This window comes from Physeter macrocephalus, chromosome 19 (genome assembly GCF_002837175.3).
Source record: "Physeter macrocephalus isolate SW-GA chromosome 19, ASM283717v5, whole genome shotgun sequence".
Classification (NCBI taxonomy): Eukaryota; Metazoa; Chordata; class Mammalia; order Artiodactyla; family Physeteridae; genus Physeter; species Physeter macrocephalus.
In genome coordinates this window covers 83,939,144-83,964,065 of record NC_041232.1, presented here as the reverse complement: position 1 = coordinate 83,964,065, position 24,922 = coordinate 83,939,144, and the positions used below count along the sequence as shown (strand labels likewise).

Below are 24,922 nucleotides of genomic sequence, written 5' to 3'. Positions count from 1 at the left end.
CGCGAACCCGGTTCCCCTGCATCGGCAGGCGGACGCGCAACCACTGTGCCACCAGGGAAGCCCTGTGTGCTTATTTTTAAGGTACTGGTTTCAGTTATTTGGTTTTTAGTATTTTCCATTTAAACTCAGGGTACAGCTTTCCTTTATTTTTTATATCTGTTTCTGATTCCGTTATAATCAGGTTTTCTACTTTTAATGGAATCAGTTTTAGTATTTATATGATTTTCTAGAAATCATCTGTTTTCTTTAGGTTTCTTTTGATCTTTTTCTAGCTTTTTTGAGTTGACTGCTTAGATTGTTTAATTTTCAGGTTTTCTTGTTTTTCTTCAGTGGTCTTTATGCCCAGAATCTTGGACTCTCAGAGTTAGGAAGGACTGGTGAGGTGATCTAGAGAATGACCCCTCCTGGGCTTGAATTTGCTCTGCCTGGAAACAGCCCACCTGCTTTTGTGAAGGTGTGAAAATTCGGCCTTTCACTGAGCCCAAATTATCTTCTCTGTACTTTAACCCATTTACCTTTATTCTGTTATTTAAAATAGAGAATGAAATCTATCCCTTTTCCCGGTATACACTTTCGAGGGGACTGCTGACATGCCCCCTGTCTATACCCAGGGCACAAACTCGTGTGCTTGGGGCTGGTGTTGGCAGAGAACTTGTTCTCTCGCTCTCCAGGGCTCCAGCCCTGCATCCTCAGGGGCCCTTCACTTCCAGCATTTCCTACCTGACACGATGTCTGTTCTCCAGGGGTTGGGTCGAGGTCTGTCTTAGGCGGGTGCTAGGACTTCAGAGGAGAGGATTCCCCCTCTCCTCGTTCTCAGCAGATACAGCTCATGTTGATGAAGCTTTGTGTGTGCCCCTGATAATGATGAGGACGGGACGATGGTGACAGAGAACACGGATGGGCGCTCATCAGAGGTGCTGGCTGAACGTTTCATATTTATATTAATCTCCACGGCAGGCCTGTGGGCTGGGCACTGTGATCTCTCCCGTGTTGTTAACAGGGCGGCTGGAGTGGACTGTAGGCCAGTTCACGAGTCACGAGCAGCTGGCGCGCGGCAGAGCTCCATCTGCACCGAGCCTGGCCGCTGTCTCTTCTCCACTGTACTTCGCAGTGATGTGCTTCTAGAGTGGATCTTCTTGTGTGTGTGACTCTGTCTTTTCAAGGGGTTGCCATCGTATGGGTGTCAGGTGGCGCCCTTCCCTGTTGGAGTGCTGACACACCCCTGAGAAGCTGAGATGGTTTTTAGGACACACAGGAGGCCAGGTAAAGTGAAGGAGGACAGGAAACTTCTATGGGAATAATTCACCTTCATCTGTTGTTTTCACAGTGAGGAACACTTGCACCCTAAGACTTCACACAAGACTCACGTGCTTCCTCTGCGTGTAGGTCTGCGATGAGGGTCAGCAGGGGGCGCCGTTGCCATCAGAGTTGTCACATTTCACTGGAGTATAGACTCAAAGGCCTGCTACGGTTTTTGAGAAACTCTCTTGTGGTACCAGGGGGTATATTTAGTAAATTCCAGTGATGTCATTGCAGGAGGGGATGACAGCACTGTGCCCCATCAAGGGTAAATGTTCTATCATCTCGTCCCTAGAGCTGGGAGCATCCTCGCCTGGCTCTGAGGAGGCAGCCTACGGGGAGTGGCAGGAAGGAGAGGGGACCAGGCGCATCTGTGTGTCTGGTGCGTGCATTGACGGTTGCTGGCGGGATGCAGGGGTGTGCTGGCGGTGGGTGCGCACGTCTCACGCGCGTCGCCTGCCCTCCGTGACGGGTGCAGAGAAGCCTGCTGGGCCAGGTCGCAGGCCCCGGGGAGCGTGGCTCCAGGGGCTCCCGGAGGGCTCTGAGGAGGGGCAGGCCAAGGGGGGCCGGGGCCGGCGTAAAGTGACTAGTGGTGGCGCTCAGACGGGTTAATGGGGAGTGGGCCAGACCCAGTTAGGAGGGGTCTCGAAGGAGCGGAAAGGTACAACTTGAAATATGACATAATTGATGGACAGAGCCTGAGTTTGGCCATTTCGTGGGACCGCTTCCAGCATTCCATCTTTAAATAAAACATTTGAGGCTGTACCAATTTAGTCCACAAATTCATTACAGTTCTATTAAAAAATCCCAAAGGGAATTTATTATGAAACTTGCAAAGTTGACTCTAAAATCCATCTAGAAATACACATGAATATGGAATGGTTGATAAAATTTTTGTTTTAAATTTTTAAGTGTGAGGTAGTGTCATCTTTTCTCTGTACGATGTGTTTAGACTACAGAGAAACAATTGAACAATTAAAAAACCCATGTAGCCGCCACACAGTGTAAGAAGTAGACCATTACCCGTAACTCTGAAGCCGCCTGCGTGGTTAAACTTTTTTTGTGTTGTGAAATGACACAAGGAGAAACACATAAAACAAATTATCATAAAGCAAACAACTGTGTGACCACCATCCAGGTCTTGATTAAATTTTGAAAATAATAAGAGGGCTACTGGTCTTACCAAATGTTAAACACACAGTAAAACTGCAGTGACTGAGAAAGCGTGGGATCATTGAAGCAGCAGCTGCCCAAGATACCGTGCACACCTTTTGCAGTTCCAGATTCTCCTGTCAGGTATTCTGATAAATACTGGGCTTATAGCAATTCGTAGCTATTTTAATTAGTTGTACCATGATATGTCTATAAATCTGAGCATGTCTTCCTCCTTTAGAGGAAATGTATATATTTCTTTAGAGTTTTAGTATAGAACGCATTGTGTAGAATAATTTGCCTACGATGGGCTAAAAAGATCTCTAGAAATGACTGTGCAGTCAGTTCATATGCAGGGAATACAGATAATCGAAAGATTCACGCCATGTTTATATTCATACAGAGCAACCCCAGTGAAGCATTCAGAGTGAGTACTGGCCATCTGATGCTCTCTACCTCTTGGTCACAGTATTTCCTCGGAATAAAATATCCCTCTGTTCTATTTTATTAATTCTGTCTCATGTACTTTGCTACAAGGTTCTTTGGATTTTTATTGTTGTAGTTGCAATACATGTTACTAAAATCAAACCAGAAAACCCTAGTTAGTTCTTGGAGCTGGAGTGAGATTCCTGAGACACAGAGCTCACCCCTGGGAGATGAGCACCCGGGGACCCTGCACTTGGCCAGCACTATGAGGCCACAGCCAGCGCCTCTGGGCTGTGGATTCCCACACTTCTCTGGTGGGCTCAGCTCCCACGTGGTGACACCACGCCCTGCTGTACTGCTCACCTTGTCTGCCTTTCGGGTCGGAGCAGGCTCCGTGCTGGCGGCTCTGCCTGGTCCTCCAGTTTACTGATGCAGAGCTCGAGCTCTAGACATTATCCTCCTCAGTCAGACGCTGTCCAGGGAGAGGATGTCCTACCTCTCAGCGCTGCTGATGGCGAATACAGAGAACCCAGGTCCTTTCTTCTTTCCCTAAAGGTTTATTTGACTGCTTCTCCTTGGGACTTTGTCATATTCCTCCCCCAAGGACCTGGGATGTTTTCTCTTTGTATTTTCATGTGTTCTGTCACTTTGACGAGTCCTGGCTGCATTAAGAATTTTCTTAAAAGGCACAGTATTACCTTTTTTTTCCAAGGAAGATTGATGGTTCCTGAGCCTGTCCGTGTTTGCTACCTGCTTCTTTGGGTATTGCCACTAAAATTAAGCTAAAGGGAAGTTTAAGTGAAGACATATTTTGTTACCTGAATTGGATTTATAAGAGAAATAATTTGTAAATGGAAACTTGAAGTAAGCTTCTTAAAGTGCATTGTGGGTTGTCCTGTGCACATTATGATTTCTGTTCTTTTGCAAATGTGGGTAGACTGTTGGCATTGGGTCCCCAAGACCCAGTGGATCTGCTGGGAGGTTCACTGATCCGCTGGGAGGACTCACAGGTCTCGAGGTATAGTTTTATAATGGCTAAGATTTATTACTGTCAGAGGGTACAGAGCAAAGTCAGGGGAGGGGAAAAGCCTCAAGGAGTGAAGTCTAGGGGAAGGAGGTGCAGGCTTCCAAGGGTCCCCTCCCAGCATGTGCGGTCACACAGGAGTCGTGAGGACACCTGCGAAATGCTGCCTACCTGAGGAGTGTGTTGGAGACTCAGTGCCCAGGGTTCTTTCTGGGGCTGGCTACGTGGGCACCTGCTGCCTGGCTTTTGCCCAAATTCCAGACTCCCAGGTGGAGAGGTGTTCAGCAGGAGCCACGCTGTTGGTACAGACTGTTCAGGCAGGCGACGCACTCTTGTCAGTGAGGGACGGTGAGGTGGGAACACTCCCGAAACCCATCCCCAGACGCCAGCCTCGCGGGCAGGCCAGCCTCGCGGGCGGGCCCTCCGAAGAATAGACCGTCTCGGGGAGAGTGGGCACAGCCCAGTGCAAGAGCAGACAGGAAGTAGTCCAGTTGTGTCTTTGAAGTGTCAGTAGAGCTTGAAAAAGAGCATGCTCAGCAGTGCAAAGTATGAAAGAATGCATATTTTTTGATCTTTGTATCAGGCTAATTATTACCAATTTTCAGAAGCTGAAGGAAAAAGGTTTTGCATAGTACAGCAGATTGCAGTCTTTTTATCAGTATTGAGAGGGAGGGTGATGGTAAAGAAGCAAAGGGAAAGAATTTTTAAGTAACAAGGTATGCTGCTTCTGTCATTTATTTGAGTTGTTAGAAAAATGCATTTAAAAACTAATGTCTTTTTCTGGGCTTCCCTGGTGGCGCAGTGGTTGAGAGTCCGCCGGCCGATGCAGGGGACGCGGGTTCGTGCCCCGGTCCGGGAAGATCCCACATGCCGCGGAGCGGCTGGGCCCGTGAGCCATGGCCGCTGAGCCTGCGCGTCCGGAGCCTGTGCTCCGCAACGGGAGAGGCCACAGCGGTGAGAGGCCCGCGTACCGCAGAAAAAAAAAAAACCCCAAAAACAGACAAACAAAAAAACTAAAGTCTTTTTCTTATTATGGGATTTGAAAATTCTGAATATATGGACACTTCTAAAGAAGCAAATAAAAGTCACCCAAGGCCAACTCTTGTTTATATTTTGGTCCATTTTCAAATCTGTAGTTATATTTGTGGACCACATTGTGTGAACAGTGCTTGCTTTCCCCCCATGTCACTAAGTAGTACTCTTTGGAAAAATTAGATTTTGAAAAGCTGTGTGACAACCCATTGTTTGGTTTTATCAGGATTTATTGACCCATTCTCCTTCTGTTGGGCACTTAGGTCTCTCCATTTTCATGATAATAGCACTATTACCATGAGCATTAGTTTGAAAAATATTTAATGACTTGAGAGGTGCAAATGACATCTGATTGTTTTAAATTTGCAAATGTTGAATGTTAGGTTGGCTATTTAAAAAAGCCTGTTGACTGTAGCAGAGGTTTATGGCTACTGTAGCAGCTATCCGGTAGGCTATTTCAGGGGCGTCTTCGTAGGATCCAGATTCCGGAGTACCTGTCACAAGGGTGTGATGGTGCAGTAGCATGAGAACCGAGAACCTTCCATGTAAGGTTCCCCGAGGACTAAAGTGAGGAAGTGAGAGGAAGTAAGGAGTGCTTCCAGGAGGTGGGCATGTGCTAGTGTTGTCTTGTTTTTACATTTCTCTCCTGATTGAATTTCCATCTGTTTGCGTTTGATTGGTTCCATTGTTTTAAATGTTTACAAGATTTATATGAATTATATTTGCTGCGGGTGTTTTCTCCATTTTGCCTTTTGCCTTTTAATTTGGTATATGTTGCTTTGGATCCTTCCGAAGTTTTTAATTGTACGTAATCAGTCCTTTCTTGTTTCTTGCGAAATTTTTTCACGTAGAAAGTACTCACTTGCCAAGATCAGGCGAGTATTCACCTTTGTTTCCTTTACATTATTTCTCTTCATTTTTTAAACCCACACTTCCTTTTGATTAACATAAAGGTTACACGCAGCCTGCGGGTTCCTGTGCCCTCCGCTTCGGGCTCTTTCTCTCTGCTGAGGATTGGCACCCCTTCTCCCTGTATCTCCACCAGGCAGGAAGGCAGTTCAAGCTTTACTTGTGAACTGTGTTATGAAAATGTGTCCCTCCCCCGATGTAACATTTCTTACTAGTGAACTTCCATCCAGCATTTCTCAGTTATTTCCATCCATTTATTCTTTTAGATATAATTATTAATCACCTGGCCAGATGTTAAATGTCTTACTTGGATTTTGATCAGCTTTGTATTGAATGTGGACATGAATTTGGAAGGAATTGATGTGTTTCTATTTAGGGTTTTGGACTATCTCTCCATTTCTTTTAAGTTTTCTTCTCTGCCCTTAGGAGAAATGTTTTCTTAGGTAGGTCCTTCACCTTTCTCAACTCATTTTTGAGCTGCCATTGTGAAGGAAGGAATATGTTTAGATTATGTTTCCATTATCTGTTGTTAGATTTGTTCTATCTCCTGTAGAGATTCTGCAATATGCTTTTCATTAAAGTACTGATTAAATGATAAATATTCAGTGCCTTACTCTGTAAGACACAATAGAAAATATTGAGGGGTTTGAAAGGAGTTATGGACCTGAGAAACTTATTTTTATTCTATGAAGAAAGTAGGGTTGTTCAACTTTTGAGCAGCAGACACTGGTTAGCCCAGATAACCTCTCTTTAAGAAATTCTACTTTTAAAGTTTTTAGTGTTTGTTTAAGATACTTTTCATATATAGCATGTTATCCCATTTTTATTTTTGTGATTCCAAAAATAGATACTTTTTTGTTCCCTCTCTTCCTTGATACTAATTACTTTCTGTGTTTCTAGGTCAGATTATCTTCTCTAAGCATTTATGATAACAGGAAGGCATTAGAAATAGTACAGTACTTTCTAGGTGGTGATTATCTAGAAAAATTAGAACAGATAATTCTTTAGAGCATCTTCATCAGTGGTTGTTAGTACATTTTTTCCCCGCTTTGTACTTTCGGTGACTCATTATGAAAAATCAGCATTACAGATTGTGTTCACAGAGCAGGTAGAAAACGCTGATCTCCATACGTTTTATGTCAGTGCTCGCAGGGAGTCAGTGGTCCTTGCCCTGAAGCAGAAGAGGCCGTGTGATTTGTGGGACCCAGTGCAAAATGAAACCGCGGGCTCCTCGTTGGAAAATTATTAAGTTCAAAATGCTGACAGCAGCACATTAAACCAGGAGGGGTCCCTTGTATCCACACAGGTTGTGGCCCCTGAAGCCAGCCCCGCCGGTAACACAGGACCTGTGAGGAGGAGCCTCACACCTTTATGTGATGAGCCCTTTTCCTCTTCTTTTGCATTTCGGGACTCTTGACTCTGTTTGAGAGTCTAACTTCATGAATGCCTGGCAGTTCCTTGCAGGAAATCACAAATGCATGTCCGATTTCAACGGTCAGATTTCAACTCATCCCTTGTTGCTACTCAGAAATCTTTTAATCAACTCTTGTTAGTCCCGCCTTGTATTTCACAGAAAGGCTGTTTAAATACAGTCACACTCATCTTCCTTGTTCTCAAGGCTCACTACCTGCCGTGCTAAGAAAAATCATTGTGCTTCCTGATCTTCCTCCCTCATCTGCCAGCACATCTTCACGGTATCACAGTCTGTTTGTAGGCTTGTTTTTTTCCTCTTGCAGAGAAAAAGATGTCTCACTCTCTTTCCAAAAGATTTTCCCTTTTCCATTCCTAAATATATCTGCTCCTGACTGTTCTGGGAACTTATTTAGCCCTTGGTCTCTCATCTCTTCATTATTTCAAACCAGTTTTCCATCAACTCCTCTTCCACTTATAAATCTATTCATGTTTTCTGATTCAAACATTATCTTAAAAGAAAAAAACACTTCTGTATAGATGGGAAAATTATTTTTTTGTTTGAAAGCTACCTAGAACCTAATTTTCTACCTAGAAAACTTAACCTAAAGCTGGCTTAGCGAGAAGGATTCATGTTGAAAAACCCAGGGGTAGGTCTTCTTCCCAGTACAGTTTGCCGGGTGGGCTTGTTGCGTGTCAGTGGGACTGGATGTGTCCACAGCCTTCTGTCCCTCCTTCTCGCTCCCATTCCGACGACTCCTGCTTCGCTGGGTTCTGAGTTGGACTTCCTCCTCCCAGGGCAGCTCTGACTAGCTCTAGATCCCACATCCAGGGCCGAGGTCTTGCTCCCAAGCTCCACCCGCAGCCTGCCCACGAGTCTGAGAGCATCTGCCTGGCTCTGGTCGGGTCCTGAACCACCCCTGCCTCAGTTAGTGGTCAGATGGATGGGGCTCCATTACCGAGCCTGGTTTCTCGCATCTGAAGCATGGGCACCAACCTGGCTGTGTTCCTCAGAGGATACTGAACTGTTCTTAGCAAGAGAAGCAGAACAGGCGTTGGAGGGCCCAAAACAAATATCCACATACTTTGCCCTTAAACGTCTTTGGAAGGACTAGTCTAGGAAAAAATAATTATACTCAGATGGACTGGACAGATAGAAAATTGGGCCAAAGGCAGGAAAATTGAACCAAGTCTTGTGAAAATACCAGTCTGAACCTTTAAATACAGCAATAGTAAAAGCTATTTTCAAACACTATTGAATTAATGAACAGTGAAGTTTTAAAGAGTCTAAATACACAATTTATTCTATTTAAAATGTCAGGAATGACACCACCAGAAAATGTAGCCTGTGGGAGTCCTACTTAACATGAAAGAAGTAGAGACCCCCCCCCCCCCCGCTGCCCCCACTTCTCAGAAGATTATTGGAGATTTTACTGATGTCGTCACATCCTCCAAGACAGACATTGTTTGGGTCCAAGCCGGAACCGAGGACGGAAATTGTCCTAAAGATTTGGAAGTTCTATTTTTCCAATCTCCCACCAGTACAGCTCCAGTTCATTTCCCTTTTGCAACCTACATGAGAAACGGAAGTGGAAGAGGGTGCTCTGATCCTCCTCATGTTCAGGGACCTGATCTATGATTGTATTTAACTATTTACATTTTATGGATATCAGGGGTTTGGAAAATAACAGAGGTATCTGAAAATAATTAGCTGAGAGAAATAGAAAAGACATGTATATGCCAGGGCAGATTTACATTAGACAACTAACAGGGAATGGGGGGATACTAAAGATTTTCTCTCCCTAACAATTAGTGCCAGTTCTATTTGATCATTAGAGTCTAATGATTATACCATCTTGTTACTGATTATTACTTTGTAGCATCAGGTCTCTGCTGTAAATTGTTAATGCTCTGTGGCAACTATTTTTACATTTATAGGGTCGTCCTACCTCTCTATTCAAGACTGAGAGACACCTGAGAGTTGCCTCCTGATGGCCGTTCCATTTATTTGTGTCCCTGAGTTGATCTCCAGATGGTGATTGAGGGTTCTGTCTCGTTCAGCTTATCTGTTTAGTTAACCTGTGCTCTGTTGTCCTTGCCTCAGGCAGTTCTAATCTAACTGAACCCCCTTCCCTCTTCTTTCTCTTTGCTTCAGGAAAATTCAATCACCAATCTCTCCTCCCCACTTTCTTTACTTCCTACTTTATCTGTGTTCTATTTATGATGCACAAAATGAACTCTCATCAAAGCTGAGAAATGAGAAATGTTATTAGTACTGCCATTAATATGCCACAGAAGACATGACCTTTATTCCCAAAGATGGTAGATTATTTCAGGAAACAGATCTAACAGTCCACTATATTTAAATGTTAAAGTGTACAGGGGTTTAGGAAAGGAAGAGATTAATGTAGGTAGAAAGGTGCTGTCAGCCACAGCGGTGACTGATAAACTCCCTAAAGCAATGGGGGACGAGGAAGATCTGAGGGTGCAGGTGGGTCATGCCCAGAGTTATAGGTTGGATAGGAAAAGAGGGGCCAGTGCAGAAAAAGCAGAGGGGCCTTCGGAGGAAGGTTGATACAGCTAACAACTAACCTTTATTGCGTGCTGCTTTTTCTGTAACTTTCTGATATACTTTCCAACTTAGAAAAAATTACAAGAATAGTCCAAGAACTCCCATACACATTTTTCTTATTTTTTCCACATTAGATTAGTTTTGCTAGTTCTAGGACTTCATATAAATGGGATCATACCGTATGTACTCTTGTGTCCAGATTCTTTCATTCAGCATAATGTCTCTGGGATGCAGCTATACTGATGCAAGGTTGATAGTCATTCCTGCCATTGATGAGCTGTATTCCATTGAATGAGTATACCAGAATTGGCTCACCAGCTTTCCTGTTGATAGAGAGGGAATTTGGGTTGTTTTTTGTTTTGGGCTGTTATGAAAAAAGCTGCTATAGATTTCTTGTGCAAGTCTTTTTTGTGAGCATATGTTTTCATTTCTCTTGGCTAAATACCTAGGACTGGGAAGTCAAATTAGGGCAGGTTTAATTATAGATTAAAAGTTGCCAGTCTTTTTTTTTTTATGTATAAGAAATTTTTATGTATTAGAAATTGCCAAACTTCTTTTTTTTTAGAGATGTTGTACCATTTTACACTCCATCATTTGTGTATGAGTGTTCTGGTTGCTCCGTATCCTGGGCAACCATTGATGTTATTAGTCTTTTAAATTTTAGCTCATCTGGTGTATGGCAGTAGTAGTTTCTCCCTAATGGCCAGTAGTGCTGAGTACTTTTTCACGAGCCTGTTATTCATTTGCATATCTTTCTTTGAAGTGTCTTTAATCCTTTTGTGGTGTTTTTTTTTTTTTTTTTAATCAGTATTTGTTTCTTTATTTCTCAATCGTAGAAGCTCTTTATATATTCTGGATAACAGTCCTTTGTCAGATATATGTTTTGAAAATATTTTTTCCCAGTCTATGGCTTGCTTATTAATTTTCTTAGTGGTATCTTTTAGTGATCAGAAGTTTCTCACTTTGATGAAATCTAATTTTTTATTTTCTTGTTTTATGGTATTATTTTCTTTTTTCTGTCTTAAAAACTTTTCCTACTCCAGGTTATGGAGATATTCTTTCTTCCAGCTGGATTATGGTTTTAGCTTTTACATTTAGGTCTGTGATCCATCCCTAATTAATTTTTGTGTGAAGTATGAGGTAAGGGTTGAGTTTCATTTTATTTTCCCATATGAATAGCTAGTTTTTATTGCACCATTTGTGAAAAGGCTTTCTTTTCTCATTGAATTATTTTGATGTCTTCGTCAGAAATCAGTTGCTTGTAAAAGTGTTGGTCTATTTCTGGACCTATCTGTTCTATATTGTTGATCTATTTGTGTATCTTTATAGTAATACCACACTGTCTTGATTGCTTTAGCTCTATAGTAAGTCCTGAAGTCAATTATTTTTCTTTTTTTCAAGATTGTGTGGCTATTTTAGGTCTTTAGCATTTCCATGTGAATCAGCCTGTCACGTCTTATTATTTATTTGTAAATTATTTATTAAATGCCTGCTGGGACTATGATTTGGATTGTATTAAGTCTATATATCAATTTGGGTAAATGGATATCTTAACGGTGTTGAGTCTTGCATTCTATGAACATGGTACATTTTTCTGCTTGGCAGTGGGCTTGGCTCTTCAGATGGAGTATTATGGTTGAGATAATACGTTAAAGTGCTTAGCAACCTTAGTCTGGCATTTATAACAATTCACCCTGTAACGTTAATGTTTACTACTTGTTCCATTAATCACAAAGCTTTATAAAATACTCTCTATTTGTGTCTCATTTTGCTTGGCTTGGAGCTTGACCGTGGTCATACCTCTAGCAAATGCCTGGGCGGGTTTGGGACGAGCTCCTTACGACTCGGAAGTCTGTGCTGTGCGTGCATGTCACGGGAAGCCAAGAGTGGTGAGCCTTGCATTGTATTTCTCTGCGTTTTGGGCATGGCCTTACGTATTGGTAGGTTAAAGGTAGAGTCTCCAACAACAGAATTTATTCTGAATGGTTTAAGCAGCACAGGAACGTATCAGGCTACGGTAGTTCACAGTCTCTCTGGAAGAGCTGGACTCTGTGTGTGTATACGTGTGACACACTGTGGCTTCTCTTCTGAAAACATGGCCCTGTCACACCTATAGCAGTCGACCCCAGAGTGCTGTCCGTGCACACTCTGCGAGGACTTGGGCCTCTGCCCTGCGTCTGTCAGAGGCGTTTTCCCTTCTCTACCTGCTCCCACGGCTCACTCTGACCCAGGCGAGCAGGGGCCTGTCTGAGGAGCCAGGCCACTCACGACCTGGTTACAGGAGGGCTGGGAACGGGAGGTAGTGAGCATGGGCAAATCAGCAGCAGTTTGGGGAGCCATAAACGGTTCCCCAGCATCTGTCTGTGCATTCATAGATTTTTCTCTTTTGGCAGTGAAATGAAAACAAAACTCCATGAGAATCTAGATCTACGTTATACATTCTCAGCTGGTATTGAAACCAATAGGTGATCCTGTGTCCCCACGTTCATACCTGTTTTAATTTGTCGTAACATGGACTCCAGACGCAGAACAAGTCTGGGTCACGTTTCTGCCGCTGACCACCGCGTGGCCTCGGGCAAGGCACTGCTCACCTCTCGGCGCGTGGCTTTCTCACCTGTGAGCTCAGAGAACTGCAGTGTCTAATTAATAGTACTCTTCTAAGGTATTCTTTTAAGGTGCTGTACACAAAGTATGTAACATATGCTTGGTGTACAGTAAATACTCAAAAACATGACCTGTTTTATTTGCATTCACCTTCACATATGCATTCTGTGTGCAGATTGCTTACATGTACAGAGAGCCTCACCTTGTTCTGTCTTAGAGAAGCAAGCAGTTACACAGGGTCAGTGGGAAGAGCTCTGACCTTTTTAGATACCAGTGTTCTAGCTGTTCTACAGGGAGGATGTCTGGTGATAACAGAGTAGCAATCATCCTCGCTTCCTACAGAGATTTCATGTTTATCAACTCAGACAATTGCCGTTGAGCTGTTGTTGGCTGTCTCACCTCGGGGTCCACTTTCTGCCATGTCTTGAGGACAAGCCAGCAGTCCTGCACGTGGCTGTGTGGTGACAAAGGGCAGGGCAGAGCCACATCCGCTGTTCAGGATGTCACTGCTTCGCCTCCTCCGCGGCCTTGCTTGAGAAGCTGCACGGTTCTTGCTGAGCACTCAGTAGCAGAGGAGAGAACCTGGGCAGCCTCTGTCCTTGGACCAGACTGGCTAACAGGCCCTCCAAGGCTGGAGCTGCACTGCCTAATGGGACTCCTGCTCAGAGCTAATGTCCTGGTCCTGATCTTTTGGCTGCACTTCCGTGAGGATACTGTCTAGAGTTTCTAGAATGGGGCTCTGGCTCCCAGGGCAGCTTGGTTTTGGTTTTATTTTGTCCCATGAAATAAGCAGCCATGGGGTCAGAGAGCATGTGCCTTTCTCTGCTCTCCTTTCTCTGCTCTGCCTGTGACTCACATCTCACCCTTGATCAGGTGTCGCCTCTGAAGAAAGCTTGCACGCGAGTGAAGTCCTGTGACATCGTCACGGGTGATGCTCCCCTTTGCAGGATGCGTTAAAGTGGGTGCACGAGGCTCAGCCATCCTGCAGGCCCCCGGGCATGCGTGCACCTGGGCTCTGACAGCCCTGGGTGGCGAGGCTGCTCCTGGGCAGCTCTGCGTTGGTCCAGGGAGGGCAGGGCTCTGGTCTCAGCTCTTGGTCAGCACGTGGTGGGATTTCTGCTTGTTCATACGGTCCTGCAAAGTCATGCGCTGGGCTCCTTCCCTGACTGCTTTCCGCGTTCACTGGCTCTCACCCCTCCTTTCTCTGGACGTCTCTCCCCTCCCTCACATTTAATGCCCTTTTTCTGTGCCGTTTCCGGCCTCTGTTTTCTTAAGTTCCACAGCTCTGGTTTCCCTTTTTCCTGGCGGTTTGTTTAATCAAGTCAGTGGAACCCTTGCCTCGTAGCTTCTCCCCATCGGTGACAGGGTGCTGTCCTGTTCACCCCAGCCATCTCCCCGTCTCACCATCGAGACAAGCTCATTTCTCTGTCTCAGGAATGCAGGTGGATATAGTAGTGCCCTCGCCTCAGCCAGATGCCCGAGTCAGCTGTGTCAGGGTCTCCTTCCACCCCTGAACCCAGTACTTAGCTCCACGAGGCTTCCTTTGTAGAGCAGCAGATCTGAGGGATCTTGACTTGTTGTCCTGCATTGGTTGGCATATAGTAATTTTAAAAATCTTTGATCTTTTCAGGATACATTGAAAATGAATATATGAAGCTCAGTGTGATAAGTTTTAAAAATAGCACAGAACACCTACCTCTTATTGGAAAAGTTGGCCTTTCTTGGAAAACTAATATTTTTGATGGCTGTATAAAGGTAATTTTTTTTTTCTTAAAGTACCTAGTTTCTGTATAATAAATGTGTCTGTTGATGTATATGTATGATGCTGCTTTGAAAGTCCTAGATTTATGTTTCTGGTGTCGGAAGACGTGTGCACGTCCTCTTAGCCAGTGGCAATCAGTTGACTGATTTAGCCACCGCGTATTGAGGGCCTTTTCGTTTTCCACCGAGCATGGTGGCGTTGGCGGGTAGGTGGCGCGCAGCACGTTGCTGGGCAGTGTTGATTGCACCCCTCTGTTCCCTCGACGTCCTTCTGGCTGTTCGTTTTGCGGAGAAAGAGTGGAGCCGTAGGTTGGACCAGGCAAGTAGCATTTACTCAAAAACATCTTAATTCCTTCTTAGTTACATCTTAGGACACCAATTTAAAGTTTATTGCAGTTATAAGTGCCAGCATACAGATGTTTCCTTGAACAGTTAAATCAGTTTTTACGTCTATCACAAAGCAGCCCCACGGAGGGGAGGGAGGGTGGTGGCCGGGGACTGGCGGGGCGGGGGTCGTCACGCAGTCTCCTTCTCCCGCGATCCGTGTACCCGTGGGTGCCCCGGTCGTCACTCCTCTCCATCTGTGTGCTGTGGGATGAACAGGATTTCCACAGGATGCATCTGCTGTGGCTGCAGAGGGCCCCGGTTAAGCTGGCTTAATTCTGCCTACGAGCATGGATGCCTTGTGACATCGACTAGGGGTGATGGCTGAGGCCAGGAGCAGCGTTGGCTGTGGAGCGTGAAAAGCAAGCACTTCCGTATCATTAAGGATTCTCTCTTGATCCACTTGCTATCTGATATAATGAGATGTTTTGTTCTCTTTATTTGTGAGCAGATGTTTAAACCTTGGTAAAGATTTATCACATACAAAGGAATATTATTTCATGTCTTCAAGAGCCCAGACTGACTTTTTAAGATGGATTTAGATGAGTCTTACAAAAACACGTGCTAAAATGTTGAAGTCACAGTGGACCTTGAGGACCAAGAAAGGCAGTGTATCAACATGGCAGACTTAAAGGGTCGGCAGAATATAAAAATAATATAATTTGTTTTGTGTTCCTTGGTCATCGAGAAGCAGATATTCAGTTCCCACTGTGGGGGAGGGGAGGGAAGCGCTGTGATTGTACAGGACACAAAGCTTTATCCCCGCTCTGACCATTGGAGAGGCAGGCTCTGCGTTTGTCGGTGCCGGTTGCTGCACGCGGGCGCAGCAGTTCGGTGATGGCCGGAGCTGACCTGGCCGCCCTCCCCACCTCCTCCCCACCGCACCCCGTGCCGAGGACTGTCACATGCTTGTCACATGCCGTTCCCTCTTCCCGTAATTTTGTTCTCTTTCCTCTTCTCCCTCCTCTTTCACTTAATCCTTCATGACGAGGCTCCATCTACATTTATTAAGTCAGGTCTAATTGGCCATTTTGTCCTTACACTTATGAACATCTGTGTTTATTTTGTAGAGTTGCTCTGTAATGGACTTAACTCTTTTGGAAGAATATGGGAAACCCTTCTGGTGTTTCAGTTCCCCGGTGTGCATGAGACCCTCTCCCGGGCCCTCTGACGGCCCTCCTTTCTTGGGGGAGACGTACCGTGTGGACTACGCAGATGCGGAGGGAAGGGTGCACTTGGAGCTGGTGTGGATCGGGGAGACGGGAGAGTACTTTGTCGTCAGCCTGACGCTCTACCTGCGGGTGGCAAAGGTAAACCACTGGTTTGGGACCAAATACTGAGCGTTAGCAGTAGGTGGAAATTAGTGTTGCTGTTTATGTCGGACTGACTGGTTTTGTTCTTCGTGTTTGTTGGAAGTTAAAATAAAGCAGTGGTCTGTTCGATGTCCTCTCATTTCACACTAGAAATCGTGATTTCTGAGTCATTTTAAAGTTAAGGTTAGAAGATTAAGTTAAATTTTAAAAATGTGAAAATAGCACATCACAGTGGAAATTCATGTAAAATAAAAAGGAAAAAGGTATTTGCTTCTCTTCTGCACTTACGCTTTAAAAAAACAAGAAAACGGATCAGACTGAAAACAGATCAGTTTTCTCTTGAGGGTGTGTGTGTGCGCGTGTGCGTGTGTGTGTTGTATATGTAGGATTTCTTTCTTTATTGGTTAGAACCCCAAATAAAGAAATATATTTAAATGTGAACTTCATGGTACTCGTTAAAATTAGAAAGTGCTATATTCATGGCATTTAGCAGCCACGTTAGCGTTCAGTAAAGCAAAGTAAAATAGACAGACGACCTGCTTCACGAGGAAAGATGCGTCTGTAACCATCAGAGGAAGTTGTTATCCCTTAGAAGAGCGAGGCGTGGTGCACATGCAGTTCAGACGCACAGCTCTGCATCGGTGCGACAGGAGGGAAGGACTCGCCCCCTGCAGAAGTGCTTTAGGAGGGTCGGCAGACACCTGGGGTTCAAGCGGAGGTAACATTCATCTCATCGCGTTTTCCAGGGATTTGGTTCTAAATTTGTTTGAGGTTGTGTTGGTTGTCTTTTTCTGTCATATTTTTATCTCCCACTTAAAGTTGTCCTCCGGAGTGATGGTTGAAATGCCGTGGTGCCCCCACACGGGCATACACGATTAGACTCCTCCCCTCTGTCTCTCTTCTGCTCTTATTGAAATAGCTGATCAGTTTTCTCTGAGAGGTGTTCGTGTGGAGAAGAAAGAGCTTGAAGACAGCAGTAAAAGAAAAGGTTCTCGACCAGAGAAACGTGAGAGTAAAAAGGATCCCTGCTCTGAAGCCGTCCTCACCCTCCCGCCCCCTAGGTCTTGGGCTGCAGATGTTGGGGAGGGAGAAATTTGAGATCCGTGTCAGACACTGAGAGCACGGGGCGATGCCCCTTCGTGGTCTCGCCAGCCGGGGGGTGTGGGGCACCTGCCCCACCTGAGTGGCATTTGGGCGGTGGAGAGGCGGTGGTTTGAGCCGGGAGCTCAAGGTGAAGGTAGAAGAGGACAAGATGCCCCGAGAGGCAGGTGGCAGAAGCCATGCGTCACCAGCAGGACTGAACTGGAAACCACCACAGAATAGTGTGGGGTGACTCCTTGGGCTCACTGGGTTACATGGTGGAGGGACTAGATGTCCTAGAAAATAATAGTAGAAGTGAGGCAGCCCTGGAGAAAGAGTGCTGCTGTCTTTACCCCCGGTTGAATGGTATTTGGATGGAACGGGAGCCGGGTAATTCATGTTGGCGATACCGTGGGGAAACTCGCAGGCGGAGGCTCACAGTTACCACGCTTGTCTGAATCCCAGTCGGCTGGTCCAGGTAGTGCGATGCCGGGCTCGTAATCCATCCTCAGTAGCTGTTTAAGGGATATACCAGCAGCTGTGGGAGCATGCAGGAGGCAGGGATTGATGGGGGTGGGAGTCCTTCCCATCGGAGCTAACTTCTGTATCCTTCTTTTTTTTTTTTTTCTCCCCCCCGGTACACGGGACTCACTGTTGTGGCCTCCCCCGTTGCGGAGCACAGGCTCCGGAGGCGCAGGCTCAGCGGCCATGGCTCACGGGCCCAGCCGCTCCGCGGCACGTGGGATCCTCCCGGACCGGGGCGCGAACCCGCGTCCCCTGCATCGGCGGGCGGACTCTCAACCACTGCACCCCAGGGAAGCCCTTTCTGTAACTTTTATTAATCAACTATAATCCTTTCTGGGTTGATCCTGTGAAGTCTCTTATTTTTTCCATCTTCTGTCTCTTAGTCCTTTGTGGTGCTTTCTGTAATAGTGTCTCAGTTTTATTTTTCAACCCTTTTAGCTAATTTTCTTATTTATTTAGATGACCAGGCTTTTACTTTATACGAATTTTTTTCTAGCTCCGTATAAAACATTCTGTACCTGCTTCATAAATGCAGTCTTTTCTCTAAGGCAGGGGTTGGCAGACTTTTTCTGTAAAGGGACCAATGGTAGTTTCGGCTTTTGTGGAACGTTCGGTGTCTGTTGCACCTACTCCGCTGTGCCGTCGAGCATGAAATCAGTTGTGGACAGTACACAAGTGGAAGGGCCCGTGTTCCACAAAACCTTGATTTACCAGAACAGGTGCAGGCTGAATTTGGCCTTCAGGCGGCAGCTTGCAGCCCTGCACACCAGTCTCTGGGGTTATCGATTTTAGTTTTCAAAAAAGTTTTCATCTTCACCATTTGGCAAAACTACAGCAAGAATCATCAGCGCTAAGTTAGTGGGTGAAAGTGTGATGAGAAACAGCATACTGACGTAGTCTCAGAGTATCTTGCCACAAGATACGTACTGTTAACAAAGGAGAGGACAGTGAGTCCACAGTGGAGGGACCCGGAAAGGCTACATCCCAACCCAGTTTCCTGTCGACCCGTTCTTCCTCCTCTCCGGTTCCCGTCTGCTGTGGTGGGGTGCTGTGCCCTGAGGAAACGCTCTTTGCTCTGCCGGGGCCCCAGCGCCTCGTGCCTCGGGGGCCCCCGCTCCTGCATGTGCGGCCTCTGCAGCCCTCCTGGGCTATATGGGTCCCGCACCCCGCCTGCTGCAGGAATGGACGTGGGGGAAGGTGGGATTTCTCAAGGATTAACATACTGACACCGTGTTAGTTCTGCATGTCGTGAATGTCCACAGATTCTGCTCAGTATAAATAAATTAGCCCTGTTGGGGGCTGGCCATCTGAGTATGACATGTTTTGAAATTACGGTATCAGGCATGAAATAAAAACATTTGCTAATCATAGTCCTTTGTCAGGAAGCCTTTTTGTCTGCAAAGCGAGAGGACTTAATGCTGGGAGATCTTAAATACAGAGGATCGAGCAGCAGGGCTCGTTGAGTTGAATCAATTCAAGAAGAGTAATGGGTGCAAACCCTTCCTCTTGCAGTTGGCAAAGGAAGCAAGTGTGGGTTACACGCAGAGAAACGTACCTACCACTAGTGTGCAGTCAAAGAGACATACTTTTATTTGAAGTATACTCCACATGGAAAATCTTGTCTGATTTAAAATCAGACCAAAGATCTGACTGGCCTTTGCAAAGATGATTTTTATACGTGACTTGATAGTTTATTATTTTTATTAACATCTCCTTATCAGTCTAATGGTTATAACTGCTGCAGAAAGAAAATGTTCACACAGGAAGGTCACTCTGTGCAAAATGTCTTTCCAGTGTTTGTAGTGTAAAGAAATGTGTCTTTAAATAACTGCGTGCAGAAGTGTTGGTCTTACACACCGGGTGTATTTTGTACGTGGAATAAATAATATGGCATCCAGCTTCAGCACAGGGCGTCTTTTGTGGTCTCCTGCGGTTTCAAGGAATAACCCCTGGATTTTCTATGAGCTCCCGCTAGGCGAGCCCTGGGCTGCAGACGCCACTGGGGCTGAAAGCCGTGCTCACTGAGCACAGCAGGGTAGGACTCAGCACGAGGTGGGTGGAGCGGGTGGGTGGTAGGATGCCCAGAGGCACGGGGGGCTGCTGTGGAGGAACATAGTAAGGCATGATCAGGAGCGGCTCCGTGATGCGTCTCCCACTGCTGGGAGGTTGGGCTGGTCTGGGGCCACAGTGGGCTCAGAGGCCCGCTGTAGACAGTGATGGGCCCTTCAGCAGAGCAAGAGAAGCCGGCTACTCAGGCGGGGCCTCGGACTCACACACGTATCATTTCAGGTGCACGTAAAATGCTGCTTTGTCCCTGAGAATGACACACAGGATGAGTGCATCCTCTGAGAAATGTGTAGAAATGGGGATTTGCTTTTGGAAGGTGGGATTTGAGAGTCTTCCTGAACTGGCTCAGCCTCAGCCCGGACTGCTGACCTTAGTTAACCCTCTCACTTCACTTTCCAGCCTCTTAGGGGATACAGTGAACTCCAGGAACTGCACCAAAGGCAAATGTGTGTTTGCTGATTGACATACAGTCATGTGACTGAGTCACAGTGAAATGGGTGTAAGACGTACATTTTTATGTGTCTGCTTCAGAAAAGTGTCCACGGACGTGAGATGAAACACCTGTGATCTCTCACCGACTTAATGCTGCCTGCGGAGAAAGCGAGCAATTCACCATGATTAATAATAACAACTTCCGTTTACAAAAACTGGGAGCTGATCGTGTGCCAGGCACTGTGCCACAAGCTTTACCGGTACCTTTTGAAGAAAACCCTGTGGGGTAGGTGGTACGATAGTGACATCATCCAGTGAGGAGGGAGGCTCAGAGGTTAAACACCCAGAGGTGCACAAAGGCAGGGCCTGCCTGTGTCTGAAGCCGGTGCCCTCGCTAGTGCCGCATCCGCGGACTGTGTTCTGCCGTGTGCCCCACTGCTCCGGGAGGCGTAAGCACCATCGGGGCCATTTAACACTCGAGAAAATGCCGTCAAGTAGACGGCATCACGTAAACAAATATGTGCAGTGGAGCCAGTCGTGCCTAACAGGGATACAGCTGTTTAAAGGGGTTACGCCTTCAACCAGTGAAACTGGCATCTACCCATGCGAAGACTAAGAGTAGCACAGTCACTCTGAAGAAGCCAAGGAGCAGGGCCTGCTCTACCACGAGGAAGGCTCGGCATAAAGCCGGGAAGTATGAGGATGCCCCTTGGTGCAAGGAAAGAAGGGACAGACGGAGCAGAAGACAGAGCCTTCCCAGACTCTGTCAGAAACAGACGCACACCAGCATGTGTTTGATGGTAAAGGTGGCATCAGGGCAGAGGAGGAGAGGGGACTTTAACGGCTGACGCTGGGACAGCTAGGTGGCGGTCTGGAGGAAAGAAAAGGAACCCACCCACGCCGTGCCCAGAAACACATTCCTGCTAGACTGTAGACCTAAGTGTGAAGAGCAAACTAAGAAAATCTCTGGGAGACAGTATGGGCATCCTACAACTCAAGAGCAAAAAGCAGACAAACAACCCCAGACTACTTGCTTTAAAAAATGGGTGGAAGCCTTAACAGACATTTCTCCAAAGAAGAGATACAGATGGCCAACAGGTGTGTGAAAAGGGTGCTCAGCCCGACTCCTCAGGGAAATGCAAATCAGAACAACAATGAGATGTCATCTCACACCTGTTAGGGTGGCTACCATCAAAAAAACCCCAAAAGACCACTAGTGTTGGTGAGGATGTGGAGAAACTGGAACCTTGTGCACTGTTGGTGGGAATGTAATACGGTGCAGCCGCTATGGAAAACAGTATGGAGGGCCCTCAAGAAACTAAAAATAGAACTACCATGTGATCCAGCAATCCCCCTTTCGGGTGTGTAGCCTAAGGAATTGAAGTCAGGACCCCGAAGAGGTTTCTGCAGCCCGACGTTCATTGCAGCACTATTCACAACAGCCAAGATACGGAAACAGCCTAAATATCCACCAACGGATGAATGGTGAAGAATACGTGGTGTATACGTACAATGAAATGTTATTCGGTCTAAAGAGGGAAGGAAACCCTGCCGTATAGGGGTGAACCGCGAGGACATTATGCTAAGTGAAATAAGCCAGTCACAGAAGGACAAATACTGGACGATTGCATTTACATGAGGCGCTACGATCGTGAAGCTCACAGAAGCAGAGAGGAGAATGGGGGCTGCCAGGGGCTGGGGGAGGGAGGAGTGGGGAGTTGCTGTCCAGTGGGTGTAAAGTTCCAGTTATCAGTACACCAGATGAATAAGTTCCAGAGCTCGGCTGTGCAGCATGGCGCCCATAGCTAACAAACAGTACTGTATCACGTACTTAAAAATTTATTGAGAAGGAAGATCTTAGATTAAGCATTCTTACCACTATTAAAAAAAGACAGTCTGGGCGGCATTTCCACGTGCCGGCACCCCTCGTGGGCACTCAGCTCGGGCACCATCTTTAACTCTTTTAGAAACATGACCCTCATTGTCTCAGAAACATCCTCCCTCTTTGTGTGTTTCTTTAAACAATCCTTACTCGTGTTTGTGTTCTTTGTTTTTAATTAATTAATTGTTTGGTCGCTGCGCGTCCTGCGGGATCCTAGCTCCCCAACCAGGGATGGAACCCGCACCCTCTGCAGTGGAAGCGCGGAGTCTTACCCACTGGACCGCCAGGGAGGTCTCAACACACTCCCTCTTCTGATAACTCATGCTGAGTATTCTTCCCTGTGCTGTGCCAACACCGGCCTCTGAGTGCCCCCCAGAGGTGCTCAGAGCAAGTCTGATCCCACCTGGTCCTGCCTCTGCTGTTTCTACCGGGAAGCTGAGGCAGGTCTCAAAGCATCAGCTGAGGAAGCCTGAGAGGTAATCTAAGTTACTAAGGGGATTTCAGTCGGTCATGGGTGATTACCCCTATGAGAAAAAAGAGAAGTCTATTTATATAATGTATGCATAAGTAAAGCAGAGTGTCTGGACTCGACCATTTTAGCTGCAGTGATGTTTTGATTACATACATTATTAGGGAAGTTTAGACTTGGTGGAAATCGTAAACCCAAAATAAGACTGATAGTAGCTAAATCGTCACCTGATAACATTAGACTTGGAAGAAATAATGAGCATGTTAGAAAATGCTTAGTGTCGAAAAACTGTTAATTTGTTAAATTTGATAGGCACCCCCAAAAATCAGTGCATTAAATCTGTGCTGTGAAATATACATGGAAAGGGATTGGTCCTGATGAAAATGAAAATATGCACACAGTTTGTGTGCTCTAGAAAGCTGATCAAAGGATTATGTTGATTTAATGGCGTTTAATCTTGTTAAATTCTAAGGAAAATGTTTTTATTGATAAACAGTCTAAACATCCTCAGGGTCAAAATGGTGGGGTTAAAACATTCTGTATTGATTTAAAATGTCGAGTACTTCTTCACTGAAGTGCGCTTTAAGCTATGCAAAAGTTATATATTTTTATTTAGCAGGGACCAGAAGGAAAAATGGACAAATAAATGCAGTTTGATTTGTTGAAGGCATGGGATTCTGAGTACATTTTATTTGTAATTCTATTAATGTTGCTATAATGTAATAAAATACTTAAAAATCTGAAATTTAGTCCATGGTAATATGAACGCTACTGTTAAATTCTGATGTAACTAGACTATGGGGCCTGCAATAAAAATTATTTGATCTTTTATTTACATACAACCTACACCCCAGTGGTCCTCTGTTGCCCCTGGTTCTTGTGCTTTTCCAGTGCATGTTGATTTCTTGCCTTTGATTAGGGCACAAGAGATCACAGTTGTCATGGAATAAGATACTAAGTGGTATTTCATAGAGGTTTATAAACCCCATCCGCCCATTTTTCCAGAACAAGATATGTTCTTTCTGTAATAAGATTCTGTTGGCCACTGTTCCACAACTAAATTGCTAATTTGCCCCGATTTTTCGTTCTGCGTAAGTGGGGTGAAAGGTCGTGCAGGAGGGATTTGTTTTTGTGGCAGCACCCTGAAGTGGCCAAGCTGATGCTTCTATTCACGATGTGCTCTCCGCGCCCCTGAAACAGGCCAGCGTGAGCTCGAGGCTCTTCTCTCTTGCACGAGGAGATAATTATGGGACATTTACAACTATGTTTTAAAGAGATTCTCGAAGCTTTCTGTAGGAGAAAGTCCCCAGGTGGCAAAACTTTGTTGCATGGCCGGGGGCAAAAATGGAACTCCTTCCACACCGGAGTTAGGAAAAGGTTAAAAGTTTCCTTGTGGAGGCAGCGAGCAGGGGATGTAATTGCACGGATTTATGTCACCATTGCATTTATTCCGCGAGGGTGTTGTTACGTTAGGAATTATAACCATGCGTCTTAATCACTGTGGTTTATGTTAAAAACCTTATCGCAGCGGGGAGCATCACGCCATGTGTGTGGCATGTCTCCCCACCAATCCGTGGGTGCCTGGACCGCGGAGGGAACTGTCCCCCTTGATGTTCTGTGCGGGCTTGAAACCTGGCCCCGTGCCAGCAGTTGGCATACGGCTCCTTGGACGGACTACTGAGGGTTGCATTCAAGCCTATGAAATTTGAGAAAGGGCAGATGAACGTAGTGTTTTTGTTTTGTTTTGTTTTGTTTTGTTTTGTTTTCTCACGGGCCCAGCCGCTCCGCGGCACGTGGGATGCTCCCGGACCCGGGCACGAACCCGCGTCCCCTGCACCGGCAGGCGGACCCTCAACCACTGCGCCACCGGGGAAGCCCCACGTGAGTGTTTTGACTCCCCGCGGGCTCTGGGGTTCAGCCGCGTGGGTTCTCCTTGAACCCCAGAGCCCGCGCGGCCTTTCTGTTGCGAGGTCCTGCTCACCCCTCACGGCACTCATCTGGAACCACAGAGGGGAAGGCTTTCTCCCTTCAGCAACGAGCAGTGACCCTCAGAAGGAAACCCAGCAAACATTCATTGTGCACCTACTCAGCGCGAGGCGCTGCCCCGGCTGCTGAGGCACTGCCTTGGGGGCTGCAGATGCAAAGCTGAAGAGGCACCGCACTGACTGGTAAAGCCGGTCGTAGAGCCGCCCGGCCTAGGGTCGGGCTCGGTGGGCCGGGAGCTGGGAAGACGCCACGGACCTTGAAATACGGGTTGATTTTTGTTTTGTAAGATTGAGGTTGTCGGGTCGGGAGAAGAGCATAAAAAAGGGCCTGAAGGGAGGAAAGAAAATGGGGAAAAAAGTATGAAAAAGATGTGAAAGAAATCCCCGGTGGTTTCCTGTTCAATATTCAGCAGACCTGATTTTCACATTGAGGAGGGAGCTCGTTTATCCAAATGCTCAGCATCAGTGAAAGGTTCTGAACAGGGGTGTGAAAAGGGAAAGTGGAGGCCAGGGAGAGGGTGAGGCAGAGGCAGTCAGAGGGGAGAAACGGAGACGGGGGTGGGGGGGGGTGGGGGGGGTGGCGGGGAGAGGGGGGC

The 24,922-nt window shown here is 46.2% G+C and overlaps 1 protein-coding gene across 1 annotated transcript in view; it reads left to right on the top strand.

Moving 5' to 3' along the window:
• Positions 1–24,922, top strand: part of FBXO15 (F-box protein 15) — a 248,411-nt gene that overhangs the window by 26,791 nt on the left and 196,698 nt on the right. Inside the window, exons 9-10 of the mRNA XM_028480298.2 lie at positions 14,059–14,183; positions 15,644–15,883. Of these exons, the coding sequence (XP_028336099.2) occupies positions 14,059–14,183; positions 15,644–15,883 (365 nt within the window). The remainder of the gene's footprint in view (positions 1–14,058; positions 14,184–15,643; positions 15,884–24,922) is intronic.